General features: G+C 63.3%; 1 protein-coding gene across 3 annotated transcripts; it reads left to right on the top strand.

Annotated features, from left to right (window-relative positions):
- The first annotated feature begins 586 nt into the window (after positions 1–586).
- On the top strand, positions 587–22,110 carry TRAF2 (TNF receptor associated factor 2). 3 transcript variants are annotated; one of them, XM_068553024.1, is made up of 11 exons: positions 587–641; positions 9,224–9,440; positions 9,901–9,979; positions 10,143–10,241; positions 14,384–14,545; positions 15,251–15,325; positions 16,877–16,951; positions 18,411–18,752; positions 19,259–19,436; positions 19,980–20,128; positions 20,780–22,110. In XM_068553024.1, exons 2-11 carry the CDS (start codon positions 9,253–9,255, stop codon positions 20,996–20,998), a joined length of 1,566 nt encoding a protein of 521 aa, XP_068409125.1. In that variant the 5' UTR covers positions 587–641; positions 9,224–9,252; the 3' UTR covers positions 20,999–22,110. The 3 variants fall into 3 exon arrangements, with proteins under 3 accessions (XP_068409125.1, XP_068409124.1, XP_068409126.1); XM_068553023.1 differs by lacking the exon at positions 587–641 and adding an exon at positions 2,184–2,231; XM_068553025.1 differs by lacking the exon at positions 587–641 and adding an exon at positions 2,189–2,227.
- The last annotated feature ends 693 nt before the right edge of the window (positions 22,111–22,803 follow it).

The following is a 22,803-nucleotide window of genomic DNA, read 5'->3' as shown; positions in this document are numbered from 1 at the left end:
TCTCTCTGGGGGGCACTGAGGCACAGGACAGAGGCCCTAGACCCCAGCCCTCAGGGGGCAGGTGGACGACGCAGGCCCCCTCTAGGGTCTGCTCGGGGCTGTCCCAGCCACCTCCCCGCATGGCTGCCTCAGAGGCTGAGTTTTGCTTTCTTTTTGGCAGGAAGGAACCCGCGTGGGAATCCCCTGAGTTGCCCGACGACCAGAGTGAGTCATCCCTTCTCCAGCCCGCCTGGATCGAGGTGTCACCCTTCTGAGCTGGCAGGCGGGGGTGGGCTGGCTGCTTCTCAGTCAGCAGCCCCTCCCTGCCGAGGCTCGCTCTACCCAATCTCAACTCGGGGGCCTGTCGTCAGAATCTCTCTCACACACACACATACACACACACACACACACACACACACACACACACACAGTGTATTCAGGAAAATCCTCTGAAACTGGCAGTCTGAGAGATATGAAATCATTTTCATGCTGGAAGCATCGCCCGGTCCTTCGAGTGGGGCTCAGCCCTGTCCGTGCCGAGGGCTGCAGGCAGCCTCCTTCCCAGGAAGCAAGACCTTCGTCCAGGAAATCTCTTCGGGATGCAGGGTGGGCTGAGGGGGCCCTGAGCCCAGCGCTTCTGTGCTGACCCCGATGCTGGAAGGGTGAGTGAGGTCTGACCCCCCCAGGGAGTCACTGCACAAGGCAGGCGAACGACTTCCACTTCACCCTGAAGAAAGAGGTGTGCTGCTGAGCGGGGACCTCCTCTCTGCAGCAAGAGCCATTTCCTTCTGTGCTGCCAGTGGGTTCACAGGACGGCCTCGGCTCCCCAGACCCTGGGAGGAGAAATCTCCTTACAACTGAGAGCTCGGTTAGTTATGGGCCTTGAGGGAAACCTCATGGAACGCGTAGGTGAGGACTGGGGAGGTTTCCACGGCTGCTCGTGGCAAACTCAGCCTTGAAGTTCACGGAACTCGTAATGGAGGCCTGGTGGCCTTGCTGCTGTATCCCGGGGATGTGGCGTTTGGGATCGGGGAATTCCGACTCCAAACCAAGTAATGATTTATGCAGTGTGATGCGAGTACTTCTGGACACAGCGTGGACCGTTTACATCATGTGGCTTCACAGCCTGCCTATGTCGTTTACTCTGTCCTTGAACAGTTTGCGTGGCTTCAGACGCTCCCCCTGGAGCGGGGGCGCCCACTGTGCTGTGTGACCTGGGTAAGGAATCTTGCCTCTCGTAATCTTTCCTCTTCTGCAAAATGGGGAGAGTCGTCCCCATTTCCGGGTGCTGGTATCAGATGAGACGCTGTTCTCAGGTATTTAGAAAGCCGTATTCCACAGGAGAGAATCCAAATTGTCCCCACTCTCCTTTAGCAGATGAGAAACGTCTTGTCCTCAGGTCACACACTTAGCGGCAGTGTGCTGCCCCTTTTTTCTGGTCAAGACCACCGCTTCCTTTCTAAATATTTCCACTCGTGTGTGTCCATGTGCCATAGGCTGTGCGTATTGTTTCGTTTGGTGGTGAAATTCACATAAGATAAAATTCACCGTTTAAACCATTTTAACGCTTACAATTCAGTGTCATTTGTACTTTGTAATGTCGGGCAACCGTCGCCACTACCTAGATCTAGAACATTTCACTACTCCGAAAGGAGACCTCGCAAGCCTTTCTACCCTTTAGGTGAGCGGCGTCTGTTTGTACTTTTTCTCATAAATGTAACCCACACTGGGGTCCAGCCCTGCGCTGGGTATCGCCGTGGTGTCCTGCGCGTGGAGCTAACCCTCTGCGGGAAGCGCGTAACACACCCTCATAGGAGAGAGCCGCGGCAGCGCAGACGGACTCTACCTCGAAAGAGTCCGCGGGCGCCTTAAGTACCCTAGCCGCGTCAGCTCCGCCCAATCGGCGCCCGCTGCGGCTCCCTGCGCGCTTCTGGTAGGCTGTTGTGTCAGTCGGTCAGGAGTGAGGGCCCGAGGCGGGAGGGGCGGGGGAGAAAGCTGGCCAATCGGTGCCCGCTGTGGCTCTCTGCGGGCACTTGGTAGGCTTTTGTGTCAGTCCGTCAGGAGGGAGGGCCCGAGGCAGGGGGCGGGGGAGAAAGCTGACCAATCGGCGCCCTGTGTGGCTCCTGCGCGCTCCTGGTAGGTCCCCACATCAGTCCATCAGGCGGGCTCGTGGGCGGGGCGGCGGCGGCGGCGGCGGCGGCGGCGGCAGGCGGGCAGGCGAGCAGGCAGTTCCGGGCGCGCGGCGGAGGTTGGTGAGTCGTGCCGCGGGGGTTGGGTTCGGGGGTCGGGGTCGAGGTCGAGGGGCGGGGGCGGGGGCGGGGGCGGCGGGGCGCGCGGCGCCAGGAGGCCCGGCGGGGGGCACGGCCGCCGCCGCGCGCGGGTCTGAGGGGATTTCTCGGAGCCGGAAACTGAAAGTCGGAGCGGGCCCCTCACAGGAAAGTTCGCGAACGGCGGGGCGTCCACGGCGGCCGGCCCGGGTCCGCACGGGGTCCACGCCCCCCGAGCCGCCCCCGAGCCTCGGCTGCGGCCCGCGGCGCCCCACCCCTTCTTGCCGCCGAGGGGCTTCCTGCCCCGCTCGGGGTCCGGACGGGCTCCGCGGGCGGCCTGGACCTCGGGGGTCGCCGCTTGTCGCTTGCTGCCCCGGGCCCTCTCCCCGTGCCCCCGACCCCCCTGAGCTTGGGCCTTGTCCGACGGTGACACCGAGCCCCGAGGTGGATGGGGAGGATGCAGGGGTCTAGGGAGCTGCCGGGGCGGACGGAGCCTGGCGTGGGGACTCACAAAACTGCTGTGTGTGCGGGGCCAGACGCTCCCTGGAGGCAGAGCGGGCTCCTCGTGGACCGGACGGTGGGGACGGGGGAGAGCTGGGGACAGCTGCGCCTGTGACAGCAGCCGCTCCGCCCGGCCTTGAATCTAGCAGAGCGGGGGGCGTGCCAGGCCTGACGCTGGGCCCTGCGTGACTCAGGGGCCACATGTCCCCGGCGAGGACGGCAGCGTTTAGCAACTCAGTTACTGGCTTTAGGTGGAGGTCCCAAGCAGCCCAGAATTGTTGTTTGAGTTTTTTTTAACAGCTTTATTGCAGTGTAATTTACGTACCGCAAAACTCACTGTTGCTTGAATTTCAAACAAGCAAAATCGTAAGCAGTGCTTTTTTGAAAGCCTTTTCTGAGGAGCAGAAGCTTTCAGTGCTTTCAGCAGTAGCATCTTCACACACTCGAGCGGCCGCTCTCTCTGATTCCAGGCCCCAGCCTGGCCGGTCCCCAACCTCAGCCCCACGCCTGGGGACACAGCCCAGCCCCCGTGAGGCTGCAGCTCCCAGAGGCCGGAGCCGTGAGTTGGGCCTCTGTGCTCTCTGGTCCTTTGGCCTGGGACAGCCCTGAGCGCACCTCCTGACACACCCAGGCCGTGCCGTGGGCCCTTCCGGTGTCCCCCCTGCGTCCCAGACCTCTGCCACCTGAGGTGGCATTGTGCCCTGTGGCCCTGGCCTGCTGACTGCATCGGTAGTGGCGCTGCCCAGTCTCCCCAGCTCCACGCGTGATGCACAGCAGGAGCCTGGAAACATCCATGCGGAGCGACAAATAGAGTGAAGGTCACGTATGTACATCACTGGCTCGCTCACTCTGGGGAGACAAACACGCATGTCCTTCCTCTGGGGACCTGAAGAAATGGGTTGTTTCAACAGTGGTCGTAAACTGCGGACTAGAGCGCAGAATTTACAGCCATCACTTGGTGCTGGAGAAAATGTTTTCTCCGGGAAGAAAAGGCCTTCTGACTTAGTTCTGAGCCAGGTGTGGGCCCCCTTCTGGCAGTGGGAGATGCCAGCCTGCCCGCCCGCATGGCCAGCACACCAGCGCGGACCGGGCACGGTCCAGCAGGTGGGTTTCCACCGCAGGGCAGCGCACACATGGGCAAGGGGAGGAAGGTCCAGAGAAGAAAACCCAGAAAAAATGACCCACAGGTTCCACAGGTCATGCCGAGAATGGGGTGCACGCCTTCCGTCTGTTCCTGAGTCCCCACCTGGGCTTGATGCCCTGCCCCCACTGCGTCCTGGGCCTGCTCCTTCACGGAGATGGGTGAGGACCGCTCCCTCAAGGCCTGGGCTGTGTTAGCAGAGGAAGGACGTGTCCCCGTTCCACAGTGCGGCTGAGCCTCGGGGGGTGAGGGGGGCAGGCTCCGCGGAAGCTGTCCCCTGGCTCCAGGCAGGACCAGAGTGGCCACCGCGTTCCCTGCAGGACCAGCAGGCGGTGGAGATGGCGTTTGGGGCAGGTGTTCCTGGGGACTGGCTGTGATTTAGGGAGGCGAGTACACAGCAGCGGTGGGGGTAGGAGGTGAGTAGTGGAGGTGACTACAGTGCGGGCTCCAGGATTGGGGTGCCCTGCTTTGTGGCGGGGTGGCGCCCGGCAGGGCCAGTGGTGCGGCACGGAGGAAGGGTCAGACACAGGGGTATAGGAGCCAGTGGCCGGCGGGAGCCTTGGGAGCAGGGAGGGCACCCCCGCACCCCCCCATGGGCCCGGGTCCCTCCTCCCTGCCTCCAGGCCCGCGATGCTGCCGGGCCAAGGAACGGTGCGGGGAGGCGAGGGTTGTTCAGGAAGCCGAGCAGCAGAGGCCCTGGAAGCCTGGGGGTCTGAGGGAGGAGCCCAAATCCCCAGCTCATATTTAAGGGCCTCGGGAGGCTGTTGCGGTGAGTCAGGTCACAGTGGACGGTGGCCGGGCCCAGTGGTAGCAGTGTGGTCAGGTCCTGGATGTTTGTAGCAGGTAGAGCCAGTGGATTTCCTGGCCCGTTTGAGGTGGGCGTGAGGCGGGGCTGAGGCCTCAAAGGGGCAGAATCGCTGCATCGTCATTGATCAACGTCTCCCTGTTGATGGCCCCAGTTTTTCATAAGAATCTGGGTGTGTTGATGGCTCGAGTAGCTGCGAGTGGGCGCGGGCGGGAAGGGACGGCGCAGCGTTTGCTGTGTGCTTTAGTGTAAACGGTTGTTGGGCGCTAAGTTGGTACCAGACCACTTGGCATCACGTTGAGCTTGAACGAAGATGAAAGTAGTGTCAACGATAACGTTCACGTGGACCTGAGGTCCTGGGGGCCGCACTCGCACGCTGTGTGCGGTCACAGGTCCCTGAGAGTTGCTTCAGGAGGCTTGGACCTGGGGGGCCCAGCGTGGCACGCAGCAGGGGCAGCTGTCAGTGGAGCGTGGATTTGGGGGAGTTTGGTCCTTGCGTTGGGGCATCCCAGAGGGAAGCTCCTGGGTTGAACCCGTGTGTCTGCTGGCAACAGGTGGCCCCCAGCAGCCGAGTGCTCCGTCACCTGATGTGATGTTGGTTTGGGCAGCAACGTCCCTTCTGAGAATTAGTCCCTGACCCCCACACACCGGGCTGAGGACGGAGGAGCCCAGCTGCCCAGCGGCCTCCGGCTCCGTCGGGGTCTCGGCTCTTTCCCTGGGTCCTCCTGCTCTGTACCCAGGCGGGACCTGGGCTTGGGAAGGGGGCCTGCAGCACAGAAAATGGCAGAACAGCGGTGGGGTGCCAGATGCCCCCCACTCTCCTGGGGGTGGGGAGGCAAGAGGGAGCTGCAACCCCACCTGGGGGGGGGCTTCTTTTGTGTTAAAACCGGTTTTTGAGGTTATTCTGCCATTGTTAATATTATGAAGCAGGGTTATTCTGGATAAACGTGCATGGGTGTACCATAATTAGGGATTTCACCATCTTTTTTTCGACTCTCCGGGAATAGAAACTCCGTCTCTTGCTTTTTAAAATGGGGTATACATACAGTAAAATGCACAAGTCCTAAACGTACAGCCAGATGCACCTGTGTCCACGTATACAGTCATTCCTCGCCTTCCAGAAGCCCTCACGTCCCTCAGGCAACACTGACCCTCCCGCACGGAAGGCTTCTGTGTTTCGCTTCTCACAGGGTTTCTGACTCCAAATGTGTGGGTTTCCCCACACCAAGCAGTTCTGCCTTTCTAGATAGATGCCGACGGGGCATCCTGCAGTTTAATTCAGTTCTGACACTGGCCGCCTGGAGTTAGCACACACCCCTTGTGTTAAGGGTTTGGTCGCTCAAGGCTGCCCCCACCCCACTTCAGATGCCAGTGGGGAGGCGGGGCCTCCCATACTTCTCACTGACCGACTGTAAATTGAGGGTCCCCATGACCCCCTCCTTGGGGTCAGTAATTTGCTAGAAGGGCTCAGAGAAACATGCGTAACAGCCCGCTGGGAGAGACACACAGGGCCAGGTACAGGGAGGGACGCGGAGCCTCCACGCCCTCTCCAGCCCCCCCTTCCCAGCACCTCCACACGTTCAACCCAGAAGCTCTCCAAACCCGGTCGGTCGTTTAGGGTTTTCACCGGGGCTCCATTCTGAAGGCAGAATTGATTGAATCACTGGTGATTAAGTCAATGGCCAGTGTCGCTGCCGCGGAGATGGGGGTGGTGGTGAAGGGGCTTCTGAGCAGACAAAGGTGCTCCTCTGTCCCCATGGCTCAGGAAGCCCCAGGGGTTCTGGGTGCTTTGTGCCAAGAACCGGGATGAAGACCCAGCGTCTGTTGTGTCCCAGTTCCCAGCCCCAAGGGTAACTGCTGTTCTAACTTCTATCGTCGTAGGTTAGTTTCGCCTGTCCTCGAACTTCATGTAACTGGAATTATCCTGTAAATAATGTTTTGTATCTAGTAGAAATGCCGTTTCAACAAAATTCAAGTTTGTTGTATGAAGTTAGTGCGTTCACGTCTGGAGCATGTTTGGGGAGTGAATTAAGTGTGAGACCAGGGCCGGGCCGTGTGGGAATACTTGTTCACACTCCCAGGTGAGTCGTGTGAATGGATGTAGTTCTTGTCTTTTACCACGTCGCCTGAAAGTCAGGATTTGGAAAATAAACTGGAAGCTTGGAAGGACCGGTAGGGGGTTTTGGTTCCATATTGGAGGCTTGTAACATCTGACCCCTAAGTACAAAGGCTGCCGGTCGCCCAGCCCCCAGCCCCGTGTGACTGCAGGTGGGTGGAGTGTGCGGCGCCAGGAGGGTCCGAAAGGGCCAGAGACTCGGAGTTTTCTTCTAATGTTTGGGCAGGTGGCACGGCAGCAGCGGGTGGCTCTCAGCGCTGAGTGTGGGCACGGCGCTTTAGAGTCTGTATGATGTTTTCCATTACAGTTCTCGAGGGTTCAAGTGTATAACTGTGACTTGAATAAGACATTTAAGGCCTTAAGCACTGAGACCTCCTAGGGCGTGGCGGGGGCGCCCTCTGACCGCGTAGCGCCAGGTAGCCGTGACCGCTGAGCGGGGAAGACGAGGCCCACTGTGTGTTGGGGCCTTTTTCCTCTTTACTGCTCAGAAAAGAGACCGTTTGTGGTTCTTTTATGTCCAACAGGAGTAAAGGTCCATGGATTAATAAAATGGGCTCAATCTGCCACAGAAGGTGTGGTCAGTCGGCCAAAAAGTGTTTCCCCCAGGCCGGCCACATTCGGGCGGAAAGTCATCGCAAAAGAAGAAAGTCTCTCCTGACAGGTCCCCTGGAGACTGTTTTTGAGATTGGCAACGAGAAAAGCGTCACCCTCATCCTCGCGCCTTGCACGAGCTTCATTTTTTATTTTGGTTTCTGGCCCTGCCTGTGTAAAACATGGCTGCAGTCATAGAGGTCTTTGCGTTTAATCTTGCTTATTTTGTTTGTCTATTTATTTATTTATGGCCGCGCTGCGGCTCCCGGGATCTTAGTTTCCCCAACCAGGGATTGAACCCGCGCCCTCGGCAATGAAGGTGCGGAGCCCTAACGACTGGACCGCCAGGGAATTCCCACATTTCATTTAACACCTTATAATGAATACAGAGTTTCGACCTAAAGAAGATGGTTTTTTTTTTTTTTCTAGTTATATTCAAAAATAAAAACTCGTCTTACGTAGTTTGGAGCCATGGTATTTTAAACCATCAAGGTTACGAAATCAATTTAGTAGCATGACCAGAAAAAGAGGGAAGCTAGGAACGTGATCCCTGTCACGCGGGAGGGAGTGCACCTTCACGGGCCTGTGTTCCAGACGTGCACACGTGTGTGGCCGCCACAGCCTGACCTTGAGCTGCCCTGGCCCACACTGGGGGCGCGTCCGTGAGCTCTTGGGACTTTTTGTTCACATCGTCCACCAAAAGGTTTTACTAATAAAGGCACCTCTCATGCTTGCACATCTGTGTTGTGAGGGCTTGAAGGAATGAGATCCCCCAGCTGTCGAATGGACAGATGGACCCTCCAGGGGCCAGGCCTGTCAGTGTGAGGAGAGCACGAGAGAGGCAGAGCTGTGCCCTCCTGAGGTGCCTGGGCACAGCGTCCCTTCTGTTGGTGGCTGGAGGCAAGAATGTCGGTTGTGAAACGTCCTGGGAGCTGCGGAGGGCCCTCCGAGTAAGGCCTCCTGTGTTACAGACCCCACAGCTGACTGAGAGTGGCTTTGCCCAGCAGCTAGGGGACGACACCGTCTGTGCTGTCCCCTCGGTGTCAGGCCAGCGTAGGACAGTGCACGTGGCCTCCTGTGCACGGTCGCTGCCCAAGCAGACACGCCCCCCCCCCCACCCACCCACCGGAAAGGGGCAGAGTTTCATAGCATCCTGACTTGACCATGCCCAGACCCCAGAGCAGACGGGGTGTGTGCTGGGGGCGTGCGGGGGCAGGGGGAGCTCTTTGGGGGTTTGCACAAAGGACTGGGGCAGCCTGCCGGAGTAGTGGACGATGAGCAGGTCTCTGAGCGCTGTGGGGGACCCTCCCCCCGCTCGCCCATCCCGGTTACCTTGCCTTGGCGGCCTTACCAAGGCCTGGTGGACGGCAGAGGGCAGCTCTGAAGTGAGGGGGACCCTGGCTGTGGGGACGGGAGCAGAGCAGCAGCTGCACACAGGCCGCACCCACATCTTGGGGCTGAGGGTTGGTACGGCCGTCTCCTGGGCCTGCCCGGGGGCGTCGCCTGCCAGGCTGTCCTGTGTTCTAAGGACACATTCACACCTGGAGCCTTGGGGAGATGGCCAGGCGCAAGGATTGGGGTCCGCGATCACGGTCAGATGGGAGCCCGGCCAGCTGGCCTGGGAGCAGAGGCCCCGGCCGGGTGGCCACAAGGACAGCCCGCTGGGCCCAGGGCTGCGGCGGGTGTGCAGGTGCCCGCTGTCTCAGCCTTAGCCCCGCCTGCGCAGGGCTCCCCGGAGCACTGACGTCCTCCCTCTCAGAGGTCCAATGGCCCAGGCCTTGCATGTCCCCGGACCCGCCGTGACACGCTGTGCTCTCCCTTAGGGCTTGGCCTTGGTGGGGCTGCGGTGCTCATGGCTGCGGCCAGCGCGACCCCTCCCGGCTCTCTGGACCTGCTGCAGCCTGGCTTCTCCACGACCCTCCTGGGGACCAAGCTAGAGGACAAGTACCTGTGCTCGGCCTGCAGGAACGTCCTGCGCAGGCCCTTCCAGGCTCAGTGTGGCCACCGCTACTGTTCCTTCTGCCTGAGCAGCATCCTGAGGTAGGGGCACCGGGAGCAGCCAGGAGCGGATGCGGATGCCCGCGTGGCCCAGGGCTGCTTTGGTGTGGGCTGAAGTCAAGCATCTCCTTAGAGTCTGTTTTCCCTGCTTCTCCTTGTCTCTGGTGGGAACCGGACAGTTTAAGATTGCCTGGAGGCTCCCGCTCCCTTTGTGCTGGGCGCCCGAGTCCCTGCGGGGTCGGGAGGTGGGGCCTCTGGCCCGTCAGCAGGAGGACAGCGGCCCTTGGTCCTGGCATCTGTCTGCGCGGGTCGCGTTCAGGCGGGCCGGGGTTTGGGGCTGGGCTCCGAGTGTCTCGCACGGTGCGCCGTGTCCGCTGGCTGCCCCGGTGGCCGACGGAAGCTCCGGAGCCCGAGCCGTGGCGTGGGCCTGTGTTGGTGAGGCCGTGGGCCTCCCACCCTCCGCGGCGGGTTTCACAGTGCGGCCTCCCCCTCTCCCCACCAGCTCCGGGCCCCAGAACTGTGCCGCCTGCGTGAACGAGGGCATTTACGAGGAAGGCGTCTCTATCCTGGAGAGCAGCTCGGTGAGTGAGCCGTCCACGCTGACGGTGTCGAGGGGAGAGGGAACCTGGGAACGGCTGCGGGAGAGGCGCCCCGGTCCCGAGCCTCCCCCAAGGCTCGTGGTGTGGGGCGCCAGGCGGGTGGGCGGCTGGGAGGGGGCTTACCCGAGGGACGCTCTCTCCCCAGGCTTTCCCGGACAATGCTGCCCGCAGGGAGGTGGAGAGCCTGCCGGCCGTCTGTTCCAGCGAGGGCTGCACCTGGAAGGGGACCCTGAAGGAGTACGAGGTAGGGGCTGCCCTGCGCTGGCGGAAGCCCCTCCCGCAGAGCAGCTTCAAGCCCGCCTGACTCCCGCGGAAGGGGGTGCAGCTGCTGCTCTGGACGTGCCCACTAGACTCTGGAGCCGGGGAGCCGGGCGTGTGGCCCGGGGTGGGGTGCCCACCCTGTCTGGGCTGTTTCCTGGTGTGTCCGTGGACGCGGTCCTGCGGCCGCAGTGCGGTGGCGGCGAGCAGCGGTGTGCGCGGGGACCCTGGTCCGGCCCTGAGAGTGCCGCGCAGGCAGGAAATTAGCTTTCTCGCCGACGGGACTTTGTTGTCTTTCCTCACTTTGGATAGTGCTGACTCTGGAAGACGCAGGAATAGCCTGCACGTCCGTTCTGGGGTCACAGGAAGGCATCTGGCCAGTGACAAGGGCAGTGGCTGGGTGCATATCTTGCCGGCCTGTCTCTGCCGCGTGAGGCTGGCCTGTCGGGGTCCCTGTGTGCTGGGCCTCCGGCAGCTGAACCTGCGGCTGTGAGCCCGGCCGGACGCTCTTCCTGGTGATCAAACGCCCTTAAAAACTTACGTCTCCAAGGTACCTGCGCACGAGTGTTCCCAGCAGCCAAGTGTCCCCGGCAGAGGGCGGGACACACAAGGTGGGGGCTGGTCGTGCCGTGGAATAGTGTCCAGTCGTGAAAGGAAGGGAACCCCGCCCCAGCCTACAGCGGGGACGGACCTTGGGGACATCATGCTGAGGCCACTCTCAATCAGCTTTGGGGTCTGAGTGAGATGAGCCCAGCACAGGAGGACAGAACCTGCGGGACCAGCCCTGTGAGACAGGAGGTGGAGTGGAGGCTGCCCGGGCCGGGAGGTCGTGTGCAGTGGTGCAGAGTAACGGGCTGGGTCCTCAAGGTGGGGAGGCCTTGGTGCTGTCCCACGCGGCCCCGGCTGGCGAGGCTGGAGGGGCTGTTTGCGGGGGACCCGGCTCGCCTACGCCCAGGGCTGCCCAGGCTGCAGAGCAGCCTCCCTGCCACGGGGTGGGCGCCAGGCTGCGGCTGAGTCACGACACGGGGGAGAGCCCGTCAGCTCTGGAACTGGGGTCCTGGGTTCCTGGTGGGCTCCTCCCTCCTGCTCCCGTCCCGGGCGCTGCGTGGCGGCGTCCTCTGGTCCTCTTGACCGACTCGACTTCGTGGGCTTCAGGCTCTCGGTTGCGTTTTGCCAGAGGAGCAGCTTGGCCGTGTCCGGGGAGGAGCCGGTGGTCGGGTGGACGGAAGCTGGGCTTTCCTCTGACGGGCGCCTGGCCTGGAAGCGGAGGCCTCTCTGTGCCCTTCCGGGGAGCCGGACTGCAGTCCGTGGACAGAGGCCCCCGACGCCCAGGGGCCACCGTGGGGTGGGGGCGCAGGCAGGGGGTGCTGCCACCGGGCCCTGCTCGGCAGACGGGCCTGAGCTGTTGTTGGCCAGTGCTGTCCGGAGAGCCGGCCTCGGGGCAGGGTCTCTCCTGGGGGGGGTGGTGGGGAGCCCCAGCAGGGAGTGCAGTGGGTACTCTGTGTCACCTTTTGAAGGGACCAAAGAGCCCTGGGGACAGGCGGAATAGCCCCAGCTCCCGAGTCCTTTGGGGTTTCTGCCGCCTCCAGGCCACCGGTGCGGGTGGCGGCTTCGCAGGCCCCTGGCCGAGGGCCTGGGACCGCAGCCAGCCCGTGGGCCCTGCGCCGGCCCTGCAGGCATGCGGGCTGGAAAGTCCCTGGCTGCACCCGGGGAGCTCAGGAAAGTCCCTGGGGGTTGGTCACGTGGGAGACGGGCACTGCTCTGGGTCTCTCGGCACAGCCTTTGACGTAGGGTAAACCTGTCTCTAGCTGGGGTGAGACCCCACCTCGGGGCGTGGGCGGCCACCTTGCTGCAGCGGTGGCCCCGCTGCCAGCCTGGAGCCAAAACGTTTGCCCTTTGGGCTGCTCAAAATTGGGGCGGTGCTGGGAAATGCTGAGACTGCGGCTGAGCTCCTGAGAGTGTGGAAAGATGGGGAAAATCCTGGTCAGCCTTTGAATAAGTTTTTCCTTTGCAATGATGTCTAGTATTTTCTAAAAACTCAGTGAATTAAGACTCCAGTTCAGTTAGAAGGTGTTTGTGGAGTGCCTGCCAAGCACACACAGAGCCCTGGGGACTGCTCTTCTGGAAGCGAGAAGCAGGGGCTGCGTGGAAGCAACAGCAGGGAGAAGGGGCCTCGGGCTTCAGAGGAGGGGTCCGGGCGGCCCTGAGGGAGGACCAGCTTACGGGGACATTTTGCAGCTGAAAGGTGAGCAGAGTCGGATGTGCTCGCGTGTCAGGGAATCCAAAGCTGAAATGCCTGAGTGTTTAGCTGGAACTCTGGTTGAATGAATACTGATTTCTCTGAGCCATCTGGTGGGAGTGGGAGCCGACGGAGCCCGTCCCAGCCTGTGAGGGTGCTGGTGCCCCTGCTCCAGGTACGGGCTTCGGGGGCACTGAATCCCGGGGGGTGCCTGCTGAGTGGTGAGCGGTGTGGGGCCGGGTGGTCAGCGCTGGCCGCGCATGACCCTCTCCAGTTGTCCGGTGGCCCCGGGGCTCACCCTTGAGCATTTTCTTTTGCTTTGATCAGATCCAAGTGCCCTCTGGGTGCTGTCGTTTTTGTTTCACGAGTGTGGTTGTTTCCGAGGCTCCCCTGTGGCTCGGTGTGATGGTTTGTGCTGTGCTCAGTGTGGCCAGACCAGGGCCCTGTCTGGGGAAGCTGGGGGTGCCCTGGCGGTCGAGGGAAGTTCCTCCCGGGTGTGGCCGCCGTGGAGCCTTTGAGGAGCTGTCGCCGGAGCGGGAGCCCTCGGGGAAGGTGTCCCCTCTGCTCTGCTTCCTGTACCTAGTGGCGTCCTGCCCACCCGCACGGCCGGTCTGTGTCCTGGGGCCGGGCCTCTGCAGCAGCGTCCACGGAGCCCCGTCGGGTTGAGTGGGGTCACCGGGGAGGCTTGCTGAGAAGGCCGAGTTCCATCTGATGTGTGTCCCTGCGGGAGACGTGGAGCCCAGGGTCCCGTGAGGAGGCGGGAGTGCCACGGGCACCACGTCTGAAGTCTCCGCGCCCCGGCTGCTGGGAGAGTGCCACGCGTGCCGTGTCTCTGGGGTTCACCTGGCACCACTTCTCACTCCCCGAATGGTGAGCTTTGGCCCCGGCAGCCGAGCCTGCCACATGGGGTGGAGACTCGGCCGGCCTGTTTGCTCGGCCTCGGACTGTGGGCCACGTGGAGACAGAGCCCGCGTGAGGCACCTCCTTCCTCAAGGTCACTGCGGCTGAGCTGCCCCAGCTTGTCAGGCGCCCAGCCTGAATCTTGGTGGAGGTGCTGACCCCACGGCGTGGATGTGCTCGGTGCCCAGGCTGCGTACTTACCAGGGGTCGATTTTGTGTGATGCGTATTTGATCACAGTTTTTAAAAAACAACAGCAAACAAACCATCATCTCCCGTTCTCTGCTTACCGGCCCGCCGTCTGTGCCCCTTCCTGGCCGGCGTTTCCTGAGAGCTGCGCACAGCTTCTGTCTGTCCCCTAGGCTCGCGGCCCCGTTTCCAGGTCCCACCCTTTCTCACCTCTTCAGCCACCGCCACCTCCGCTCAGCCCGCTGCCGCGGCTGCCCCAGTGCTGCGCTGCTCAGGGCCACACCTGTCCGGGTCAGGCCCCCGCTCTGCGCAGTGAAGCGGTAGCTGCAGCTCGCCTGCCCTCCTCCCTCCGCATCCCTCCCCGCGCTGCTGGCTTTACCGGGCCCCGCCTGACCCTTCGGAGGCCCAGGCTGGGACCCTGCCTCCCTGGCCACATCACCCTGCGTGTCCTCAGCTCCAGGAGGGCGGGGACGGGAGCTCTCAGCCTGGGCGTCGGGGCGAGTGGGCAGCTGCGTTTCCGTCTGCTTCTCGCTCTGGTCCCCACGGCGTCACTTCTCTGCCCTCCGTCCACTTAGAACCTGTTCCCGCAGCCCCTCTCACTGTCCCCTCTGTGTCCCGAGGGTGGGGTGCCGCCGGCTGGATCTGGGTCCTGATCTCTGCGCTGGAGCAGGGGTAGTGGAGCGAACGCGGTGGCCCCCGTGGCCCAGTGCCGAGAACGAACCCAGCCCGGGCCGCGGCCGGTGGGGCAGTGGCCCAGAACCCCACGGGCGCTCCGCCGACGCCTCGCTCCCTTCGTTGCCAGAGCTGCCACGAAGGACACTGCCCGTTCATGCTGACCGAGTGCCCGGCGTGTAAAGGCCCGGTGCGCCTGGGCGAGAAGGGGCACCACCTGGAGCACGAGTGCCCGGAGAGAAGCCTCAGCTGCCGGCACTGCAGGGCGCCCTGCTGCCTGGCTGACATGAAGGTGAGGGCACGCCCGGCGGGGTCGGGGGTGAGCTCACACGGGGGGACGGCAGCGTGCGGCCACGTCCCCCTCGCTCGGCCAGCAGCCTCCCTGGGTTCACGCTGAACAGGCCCCGAACACCGTGTGGCTTTATCTGAAAGTTGTCGCGTGTTTGTGAAGGGCGGCCACCTTCCCGTGGGTTACATCACGGCTGGTGCTTCTCAGGGTTCCTGAGGTCACGAGCGAGCTCGGTGCCCACGTTTCCGGAGTCTGTCCGTGTGGGTCACGTGGATCTGCTGGGTCGGGACGCAGACGCCCCCTGCTGTCTGCAGGTCTCTTCACCTTCCGCCTTTCCCTGTGGGCGTCTTTTTCTCTCTGCCGGCCGTCCGTCTGCGTTTGGCTGGTCGGGCCCCTGCGGTGTTTTCCACGCCCGGGAAGCCCAGCCCTGGAGGCAGCCCAGGGCCCGAGACTTCGGGCGCCCACCCTGCGCATCTCGTCGGGGGTCTCGGAGGTGTTCTGGCCGCTTGGCTCCCCCGCCACCAGGAAGTCCGCCAGCCTGGCACCCGGGGCGCTGGGGCGCTCCTGCTCCTGGTGTTACCCCAGCAGCTGCCGGTCGAGGGCAGGCCCGGAATCTGCAGACCTCCGTGTCGCACGCCGTCTCAACCTCGGGGCTCAGGAGCGATGCTGGCCTGGCCCCAGCTCTGACGGCTGCCACGTCTCTTCCAGGCGCACCACCAGGTCTGCCCCAAGTTCCCTTTGACCTGCGAGGGCTGCGGCAAGAAGAAGATCACACGTGAGAAAGTAAGCACTCCCCTGGCGCCCCTGAGCGCTGGCCAGCTTGGTGCTCAAAGGACAGGCCGCACCTCGGCTCTGGGGGGCGGGGTTCCTCTTCCTGCCACCCCCTCCCGCTGCGCAGCCTTGCATCATCTGAGCCACTTGGCCCCAGGGAGCGGGGATCTGGGCAGTTGGACTGTTTACCGGCCGTGTGTGTTGATGGCTCTTCTCGCTGCGGGAGGTCTGTGTCCCTGAGGACGGGGCGGTGGCTTGTCTGTGCTCCTGCTGTGGCGATGGTTCCACGGGCAGGCCCCCAGGCCCGCCCTGGCTGTGCTGGGAGCTGACTCGGGGCGGCCAGGCGGCCCCCATGCTCTGGGAGGGAGGGCACACGCTCACATGCCTGTGGGAAGCCTGCGCTTGGTCCCCGGGGAGGCAGCTGCAGTTTGTTCGATGAGGCCCCTTTGTCTCTGTTTGAGCTTCTGAGGTTGCTCTTCGGAGATGACGCATCTCGTGGATTTGCCCAGCGGTTATAGCGCTCCAGGGCAAGAGCCGGGAAGAGTGATTCCGGAAGCTGGTGGGGCTCGGATCCCTCCCGAGCTGTCCTGGTCGCGCACGCCTCGCCCACACGATGGGCGAAGACAGCATCCAGGCTAGCTTAGGTGGCATTTCTCAGGTTGTGAGCGCGACCGAGAGCTTTTTGCCTGAATTTCACCTGCGTTTCTCTTCCTGGGGAGCATTTGTGACTCCCGTGCGTTTCTTGGCGGGGCATTTGTCCTCTTTTTTCCTCTGTTTTTTGGAGCTCTTTGTGTATCAGAGCTGTAAGTTGCAGTTATTTGTCCTTTTATTTTAGTTAATGGTATTTTTGGTTTGTTTTTGTTTTGAGGGGCACTTTTCAAGGTTTTTCTCATTGTTTCTGGATTTTGATCCAGAGTTGGGATTGTTTTCCGCTCCCAGGTACAGAGGAAATTCTCTGTTTCCTGCAGGTGTAAGTCTGATTTCTCACGTTTTGGGTCCCTGGCAGGTGGAGGCCAGTGGCTGCCCCTGCCCCTCCCCCCACTTCTGGCAATGTCGGTCTGGCTGTGTCTCCCTCAGCCCAGGCACTGCCCGGCTCAGTTGGCCACCCTCTGGGTCTTGGGTTCTGCTCTGCTCTGAGTGTGGCCGTGGGCCAGCGCCACGCCGGGTCAGCGCTGGGGCTCTGATCCCTGGTCAGGCTGGTGCTCCTCACTCTTGGCTCGGTTTGGAACCCAGGCTGTCGGCCCCCAGGCCCCAGGGCCTCAGACCGGCCTGTGAGGGGGAGGAGGTGGGCAGGGCTGCTCTCTGGGACGCAGAGGCCCACGCACGGGACGGGCTCTGCGGGCGATTCCAGACGGCCCACGCGCCTCAAGCACACACGTGCACGCGTTTGCGTGTGTGCGCGAGGGTGCACTGCAGCTTTGGGAGCAGGTTGTTGGGTTTTGTCCGGCCCGAGCGTGCAGAGGCCAGTGGGGCGGGTGCGAGGGTCCTTTGATGAGACTGACCCAGTCGGTGCAGACGTGGCTGAAGCAGAGGGGGACCGGTGTCTGATGTCAGGCCTGTCAGTTTCAGGACCACGTGAGGACATGTGGCAGATGCCGAGTCCCCTGCAGGTTCCACGCTGTCGGCTGCCCCGAGATGGTGAGTCCAGGTCTGCGGCGGGAGCGCCGGGAGCTCCTGGTTCCCAAGCAGAGGCCGGCGGACGTGACCGCGCCCTGCGGACACTGTCTCCACTCCACCTCCAATCCGGCCCTCAGGTGTCCCGGCTCTGTCCACTCGTCCCCCAGGTGATCCCTGGTGCCCGGCCTTGACCGCCCAGGTGCTGGGAACCCCCAGCGTGTCGCAGCCCCCCGAGCTCTAGCGATGCCCCCTCTGCCCGTCCTCTCACCTCACCCAAAAAGCTCACCTTGCTCCACCCGGCTCTTCTGGCCAAAAGCCCAGTGGTCGTTCTGGACCCGCTTCCTGTCTCTCCCACCACGTCCAGTCTCCCAGAAGAGCCTCCGTTCTGCCTGCAGAGGGGTCCTGGAGCCTCTCTGCCTCCCCGTCTCACCTCTGTGGCCTGCGTGGCCCTCCTGCGTGATCGCACCCTGGTCACTGGCCTGGCTGTCCTCCAGCACGCTGACTTTCCCCGGGCCCTGACCCACCTCCTGTCTGCCCGCCGCACCTGCCAGCTTCTGTGCGGCTCCCTCGGGCCTGGGCAGCTCCCTGCTCACATGGCCCTCGCCCTCCTTTCCCACCTGTTCTGTGCCCCCGAGGGCTGGGCGTGTGCAGGCCCTGCAAGCGGAGGCTGGCTCCATAGATACGGGCACACCAACCCTCTGCTCTCAGCGACACCCCAGCAGCATTTCCGGTGGCAGCAGTCCTGGCGGTGTTGTCGCTTGGTGACTGGACGACACTTGGTCTCCGTGTCCTGCTTTGTTTTTTCTAACGAGGGTGAACAAGGGCAGCGCCTCTTCCGTTCGCTTGGTTTGTGTGTGACATCCTGCTTCTGGGCAACGCGGTGCTGGTCATTTCCCACTCGGGCCCGGGGATCCCTGGCGTGGGGGCCGTTAGAGGCCAGAGGAAGGGCCTAGGGCACACGCTGCCACGGCCTCTTCACGTCCCACTGAGGACGAGTGTCCTATTGACCCTGTGGATCCAGCCGGCCTCGGCCCAGCTTCTGGAAGCCTCAGGTGCCCGGCCATCCCAGGGTGCTCCAGGCACTGGACCTCACGCGGAGGTTCATCCCTTTCTTTCCATTTTAGGCTTTTTGAGGCTGTCTGACCCTCCAAACTCGTTGTGGAGCTTTGGAAGGGATGTGGCTGCAAAGCCAGATCTGTAGGGACTATTGAAGATGCGTTTTATCCCCCTCCCCCCGCCCAGCCGCGGCCGCTTCTTTTGCGGTGTTTCTCCCGTCACCTGAGTCACGGGTGAGTCACGTAGGGCGGTCTGTGATGCGCAGACGTGGTTGAGTGCAGATAGCGGCAGACGCGGCGCTGGCAGGTGAGCGAGAGGGCAGGTCACCCTCGTGTCGCCGCCGCGCGCCGGGCGCCGGTGCTCCGTCGAGGTGTGTGGCCGCGGGGCCCCGCTGGGGCTGAGCGCGGGCGTCGTGCCTCGGCAGGTGGAGGGCGAGAGGCGGCAGGAGCACGAGGCGCAGCGGCTCCGGGAGCACCTGGCCCTGCTGCTGGGCGTCCTGCAGGCCGGGCCCCCCCCAGGCGACGGCCGCCCCCTCCTCGGCCAGGGCGAGCGGGGCTGGGGGGCCAGCCCGCCGGGCCCGGGGGCAGCGCCCGCCACGGCGGCGGAGCTGCTGCAGCGGTGCGAGGCCCTGGAGCGGAAGACGGCCACCTTCGAGAACATCGTCTGCGTGCTGAACCGGGAGGTGGAGCGGGTGGCCATGACTGCCGAGGCGTGCGGCCGGCAGCACCGGCTGGACCAAGACAGGATCGAAGCCCTGAGTAATAAGGTTCGTGCCCGGGGTGCCCAGGCCTCGTCGGGCGGGTGCCAGGGGCTCAGGGGGCTGCAGAGCCAGGAGTTTGAGGGCAGCGCCTGCATTTCCAGCGGGCGCTCGGCTCTCCGCGCTGTGCCTGAACAGAGCTCCTCTCTGAGCCCCTTCCCCGCAGGGTCCGACGCGAGGCTCAGAGAGGCCGAGGGTGGAGCCTCTTCTCCGATTGGGGGGCAGAGGTAGCCGTGGGGGACGTGCCTGGTGCTTCCTGCGGGTCCCACGAGCGCGTTTCCTACTGGGGTCGGGGGTCTCGTGGGCATGGAGCCCATCCGAGAGCAGCTGACCCAGCAAGGCTGAGGCACTGGGCACGGGGGCCGTCCTCCTGGAAACGGGGGGAGACAGGCGTGGGGGTCGTTTCATAGCGCGTTCCTGCCAGACGGAAGCTGGTCTCTGTGGAGGCGGGTGAGCCCCAGGCCCCTCTGGCCCGGCGCCCCAGGGGCGCGTCCTGACGGGCCCCGTGCCCCCAGGTGCAGCAGCTGGAGAGGAGCATCGGCCTGAAAGACCTGGCCATGGCCGACCTGGAGCAGAAGGTCCACGAGATGGAGGCGTCCACCTTCGACGGGGTGTTCATCTGGAAGATCCCGGACTTCGCCAGGAAGCGCCAGGAAGCCGTGGCCGGCCGCACGCCCGCCATCTTCTCCCCAGGTGCTCTTCTGGAACTTGCCCTCCCCCTGAGCTGCTGCCACCCTGGGCCCCCACATCCCCGGGCTGGGGTCCGCCCCCTGCCGCGGCCGGGAGCCGCAGGGTCCCCCCGGCGGAGCCTGCCCGGTGAGCCGGCTCGTCACCCCGCAGTCACCAGCCTCGTGTCAGGGTCACGTCTCGTTCCTTAAGCGGCAGCCCCACCACGTCCGCGGTCGCCCCTCTGCTCCCCGTTGGACATGAGGCTCGTCCAGCCGCAGCCCCTCTGCCCAGAGCCCCTGCCTGGTGCTCGAGCCTCAGTCCAGCCCCTGAGGTTCCTTCCCGGTGGGTAGCAGGGCCGGTGCAGGGTCGCATTTAGGGTCTCTTAAAAGTGCCGTGTCTGACGAGTGCTTCCATTTTCAAGAGAAGTCTGTTTGCACGAGCAGCTGACCGCGTGCCTGGAGGAGCACATTCCCTCCTGTGCCCTCCACCCTGAGTGGCGTGTGTGTGTTTCCTGGGGAGGTGGCCGCGTGGGCTGAGCCCTGGGCGCTCACCAGCACCTCCCCACAGCCTTCTACACCAGCAGGTACGGCTACAAGATGTGTCTGCGCGCCTACCTGAACGGAGATGGCACCGGGCGCGGGACGCACCTGTCCCTCTTCTTCGTTCTGATGAAGGGCCCCCACGACGCCCTCCTGCGCTGGCCCTTCAACCAGAAGGTGCGCGAGGCCCTGCCCCGGCTGTGCTGGCACGCGGGAGCCCCTGGGTGACAGGTGTCGGCGTCACCACGCCTCAGTGCTCGGGCAGTGTCCATTGTCTCCTGGGCCATGCCGCTGGTCAGCCACTCGGGACCAGCAGTTAGTGGTGGTGCTGCTTCAGAGAGTTTGTCGCAAGGAAGGAGGGCCGCCAGGGGGCCGTGATCTGAGGGCATGGCCCAACCCTTGGGAAGCCAGAGCCCACGCGGGGGAGGAATTGGAGACCCGGGCACTAGTCAGGACAGACGCCATGATGACGCTGGGCAGCCCCGTGGCCCTCGTGGAGGAGGTGGCGTCACTGAGCGCAGGGCCGACTCGTGCTTCTCCCTGAGGGGTGCTGTTCCTGGGGGTGGGGACAGCTGCGTGAGCTCTTTGGTGAGAAAACGTCCCTTAGACAAGTGTTGTCAGAAAAAAGCACAAATGGACGTGGCGCGGGGTGCTGGGCTTCAGCCTCGGATCCTGGTGTCAGTGGACAGAAAACGCCGGGATGGGCACAGATGGACAGACCGGGCTGACCCGTGGCGGCCGTGCTCCCGGCACTCGACTGCAGACCGGGCTCCTGGCGGCTGGGCAGGCTGTGACTCACGTGCTGTCCCCTGGGCGCTCTCCTCCCAGGTGACCCTGATGTTGCTGGACCAGAACAACCGGGAGCACGTGATTGACGCGTTCAGGCCTGACGTGACCTCGTCCTCTTTCCAGAGGCCGGTCAGCGACATGAACATCGCGAGCGGCTGCCCGCTCTTCTGCCCCGTCTCCAAGATGGAGGCCAAGAATTCCTACGTGCGTGACGACGCCATCTTCATCAAGGCCATAGTGGACCTGACAGGGCTCTAGCTGCTGCTCACGGGAGCGGGGCCACCGCGCTGGGCGGGCACCTGCGAGCTCACAGGCAGGGGCCGCCTCCCGAGAAGGGGTTCAGCCCAAGGCCATCGGCGTGGGCTGTGGGCCGTGCAGGTGTGGAGCCCTCAGCCTGCAGCGGGGCGGCCGGGGCCACAGTGAGGAGCTGCTGGAGAGGAGGGACGGTCTCAGGCCCAGCTGCCGCTCCAGGGAGAGCCCTGCTGGGCTGGTCTGACCAGGCCGGCAGGTGGGGAGGGCGTCCCGTGTCCCCTGCCCTGTGGTGCGTGCAGGGCGCATGTCCAGCGCCCGCCCCCCCCCGCCCCCCCCGCCCAGCTCCCGCAAGACACGTTGGCTTCCCTGTTGGGTGTGGAGAAGTCGCTGTTAAACCCTTGAATCTCTGCGGTGAGTGGTGTCCATCTGGCTCTCGTCCTGGCCATCAGTGACTCTGGCCGGGGCCTGCTGGCCTCCACGCCCCGTGTGTCGCCAGCTCCTTGAGCGGTTCCGTGGGCTCCCTGACACTGCAGGCTGGCTCGGGCGGGCCTCGGTGAAGCCAGCCATTCTCTCTTCTGCGATGTTACTAGCTGGGCAGCTCCTCGTCCCTCAGGCCTCCCCAGGGGCTGCCCTGGAGAGCAGGGCCACGTGCGTGCCCCCGATTCTGGGCCTGCCCCGCCCCTCCGTGCAGGGCCCCCGGGCCTGGAAGAGTGGCCGATGGCTTCGGCTGAGTTTGGGACCTGACGGGTGGCGTCTCCCCAGGACCAGGACTTGCCCGGCCTCCAGGTGTTTCCTCAACAGCGGCAGAGCCCGGGCAGCCTGAGCACAGGCTTGCACCTCGGCTGGACCCGGTCAGGGCCTCAGCCTGGGGGCTGCAGGATGGGCACGGCGTCCTGGCCGGCGGCTGGCCACACCCAGGTGCGCTAGTGACCAGGACTGGGTGCTCAAGAGCCGGGGTCCTTCCAGAGAACCTGTGACAACATTGTCACTTAACTTCTCTATTTTGAGAGGTTAAAGAATTGAAAGGCACAGAGAATAATAAGCTCCGTGTGTCCAGACTTAACAAATGTACACGTTTTGAATTACGTATTTTAATTAAAAAGAAACATTGCAGAAAAGTTGAAGTCCTTCTGCTTCCTTTCCCTCTCACCACCACCTTCACTGGCCAAGGCACCGGCCTCATGGATTTGGATCCTTTTCAGTTTTAATTTTTGTCTCTGTGTGTGGTCACCCACAAGTAAGGCTCGTGTACCGAGTCCCCTGCAGACCCCTCTTCCCCTCCCCCAGGGAATGCCTGGTGTGCTGAGCACCGCACGGTGGGCTGGGCGCAGACACAGACGGTATCCCTCCTCCCCGTTCCCTCAGGCACGTGCCTCCCCGCGCTGCCCTCCTGACCTGGACAGAGCATCCCCGCTGCTGCCCGTCCCATCCTGTCCAGCCCTTGCTGCCTGTGCGTGCAGGCTTGTTGCTCCTCCAGGGTCCCTGCCTGCCGCCCGCCTGCCTGCCTACTGGGGTGTTGGTCCTGTTTTCCTCCTGGTCGGAGAGAGCTCCCAATATTCCCGGAACCTGGCCCTGGAGCACGTGCGGGCTGTGTGTGCAGGTGTGTACAGAAATGGAGCGCTCGGACACACTCGGGTCATGGACAGTGCCGCTGGCCACTTAGTCCCAGCCCCCCGCCCCCACCGGGCTGACAAATAACTGTTTTCTTCTGATGGGTTTTTTTTTTTAAATTAATTAATTTATTTATTTATTTTTGGCTGCGTTGGGTCGTCATTGCTGCACGCCGGCTTTCCCTAGTTGTGGTGAGCGGG

Source organism: Eschrichtius robustus, chromosome 10, assembly GCF_028021215.1.
Source record: "Eschrichtius robustus isolate mEscRob2 chromosome 10, mEscRob2.pri, whole genome shotgun sequence".
Classification (NCBI taxonomy): Eukaryota; Metazoa; Chordata; class Mammalia; order Artiodactyla; family Eschrichtiidae; genus Eschrichtius; species Eschrichtius robustus.
The sequence above is the reverse complement of the archived record's forward strand: the minus strand, read 5'-3'. Positions and strand labels throughout refer to the sequence as shown.

Excerpts from the sequence above, each read along its gene's own strand:
- TRAF2 (XM_068553024.1), top strand. The coding sequence starts at position 9,253 with ATGGCTGCGGCCAGCGCGACCCCTCCCGGCTCTCTGGACCTGCTGCAG. Across the intron at positions 16,952-18,410 it reads CTGTCGGCTGCCCCGAGATG|GTGGAGGGCGAGAGGCGGCA; the intron begins GTGAGTCCAGGT and ends GTGCCTCGGCAG. Across the intron at positions 19,437-19,979 it reads GCCCGCCATCTTCTCCCCAG|CCTTCTACACCAGCAGGTAC; the intron begins GTGCTCTTCTGG and ends ACCTCCCCACAG.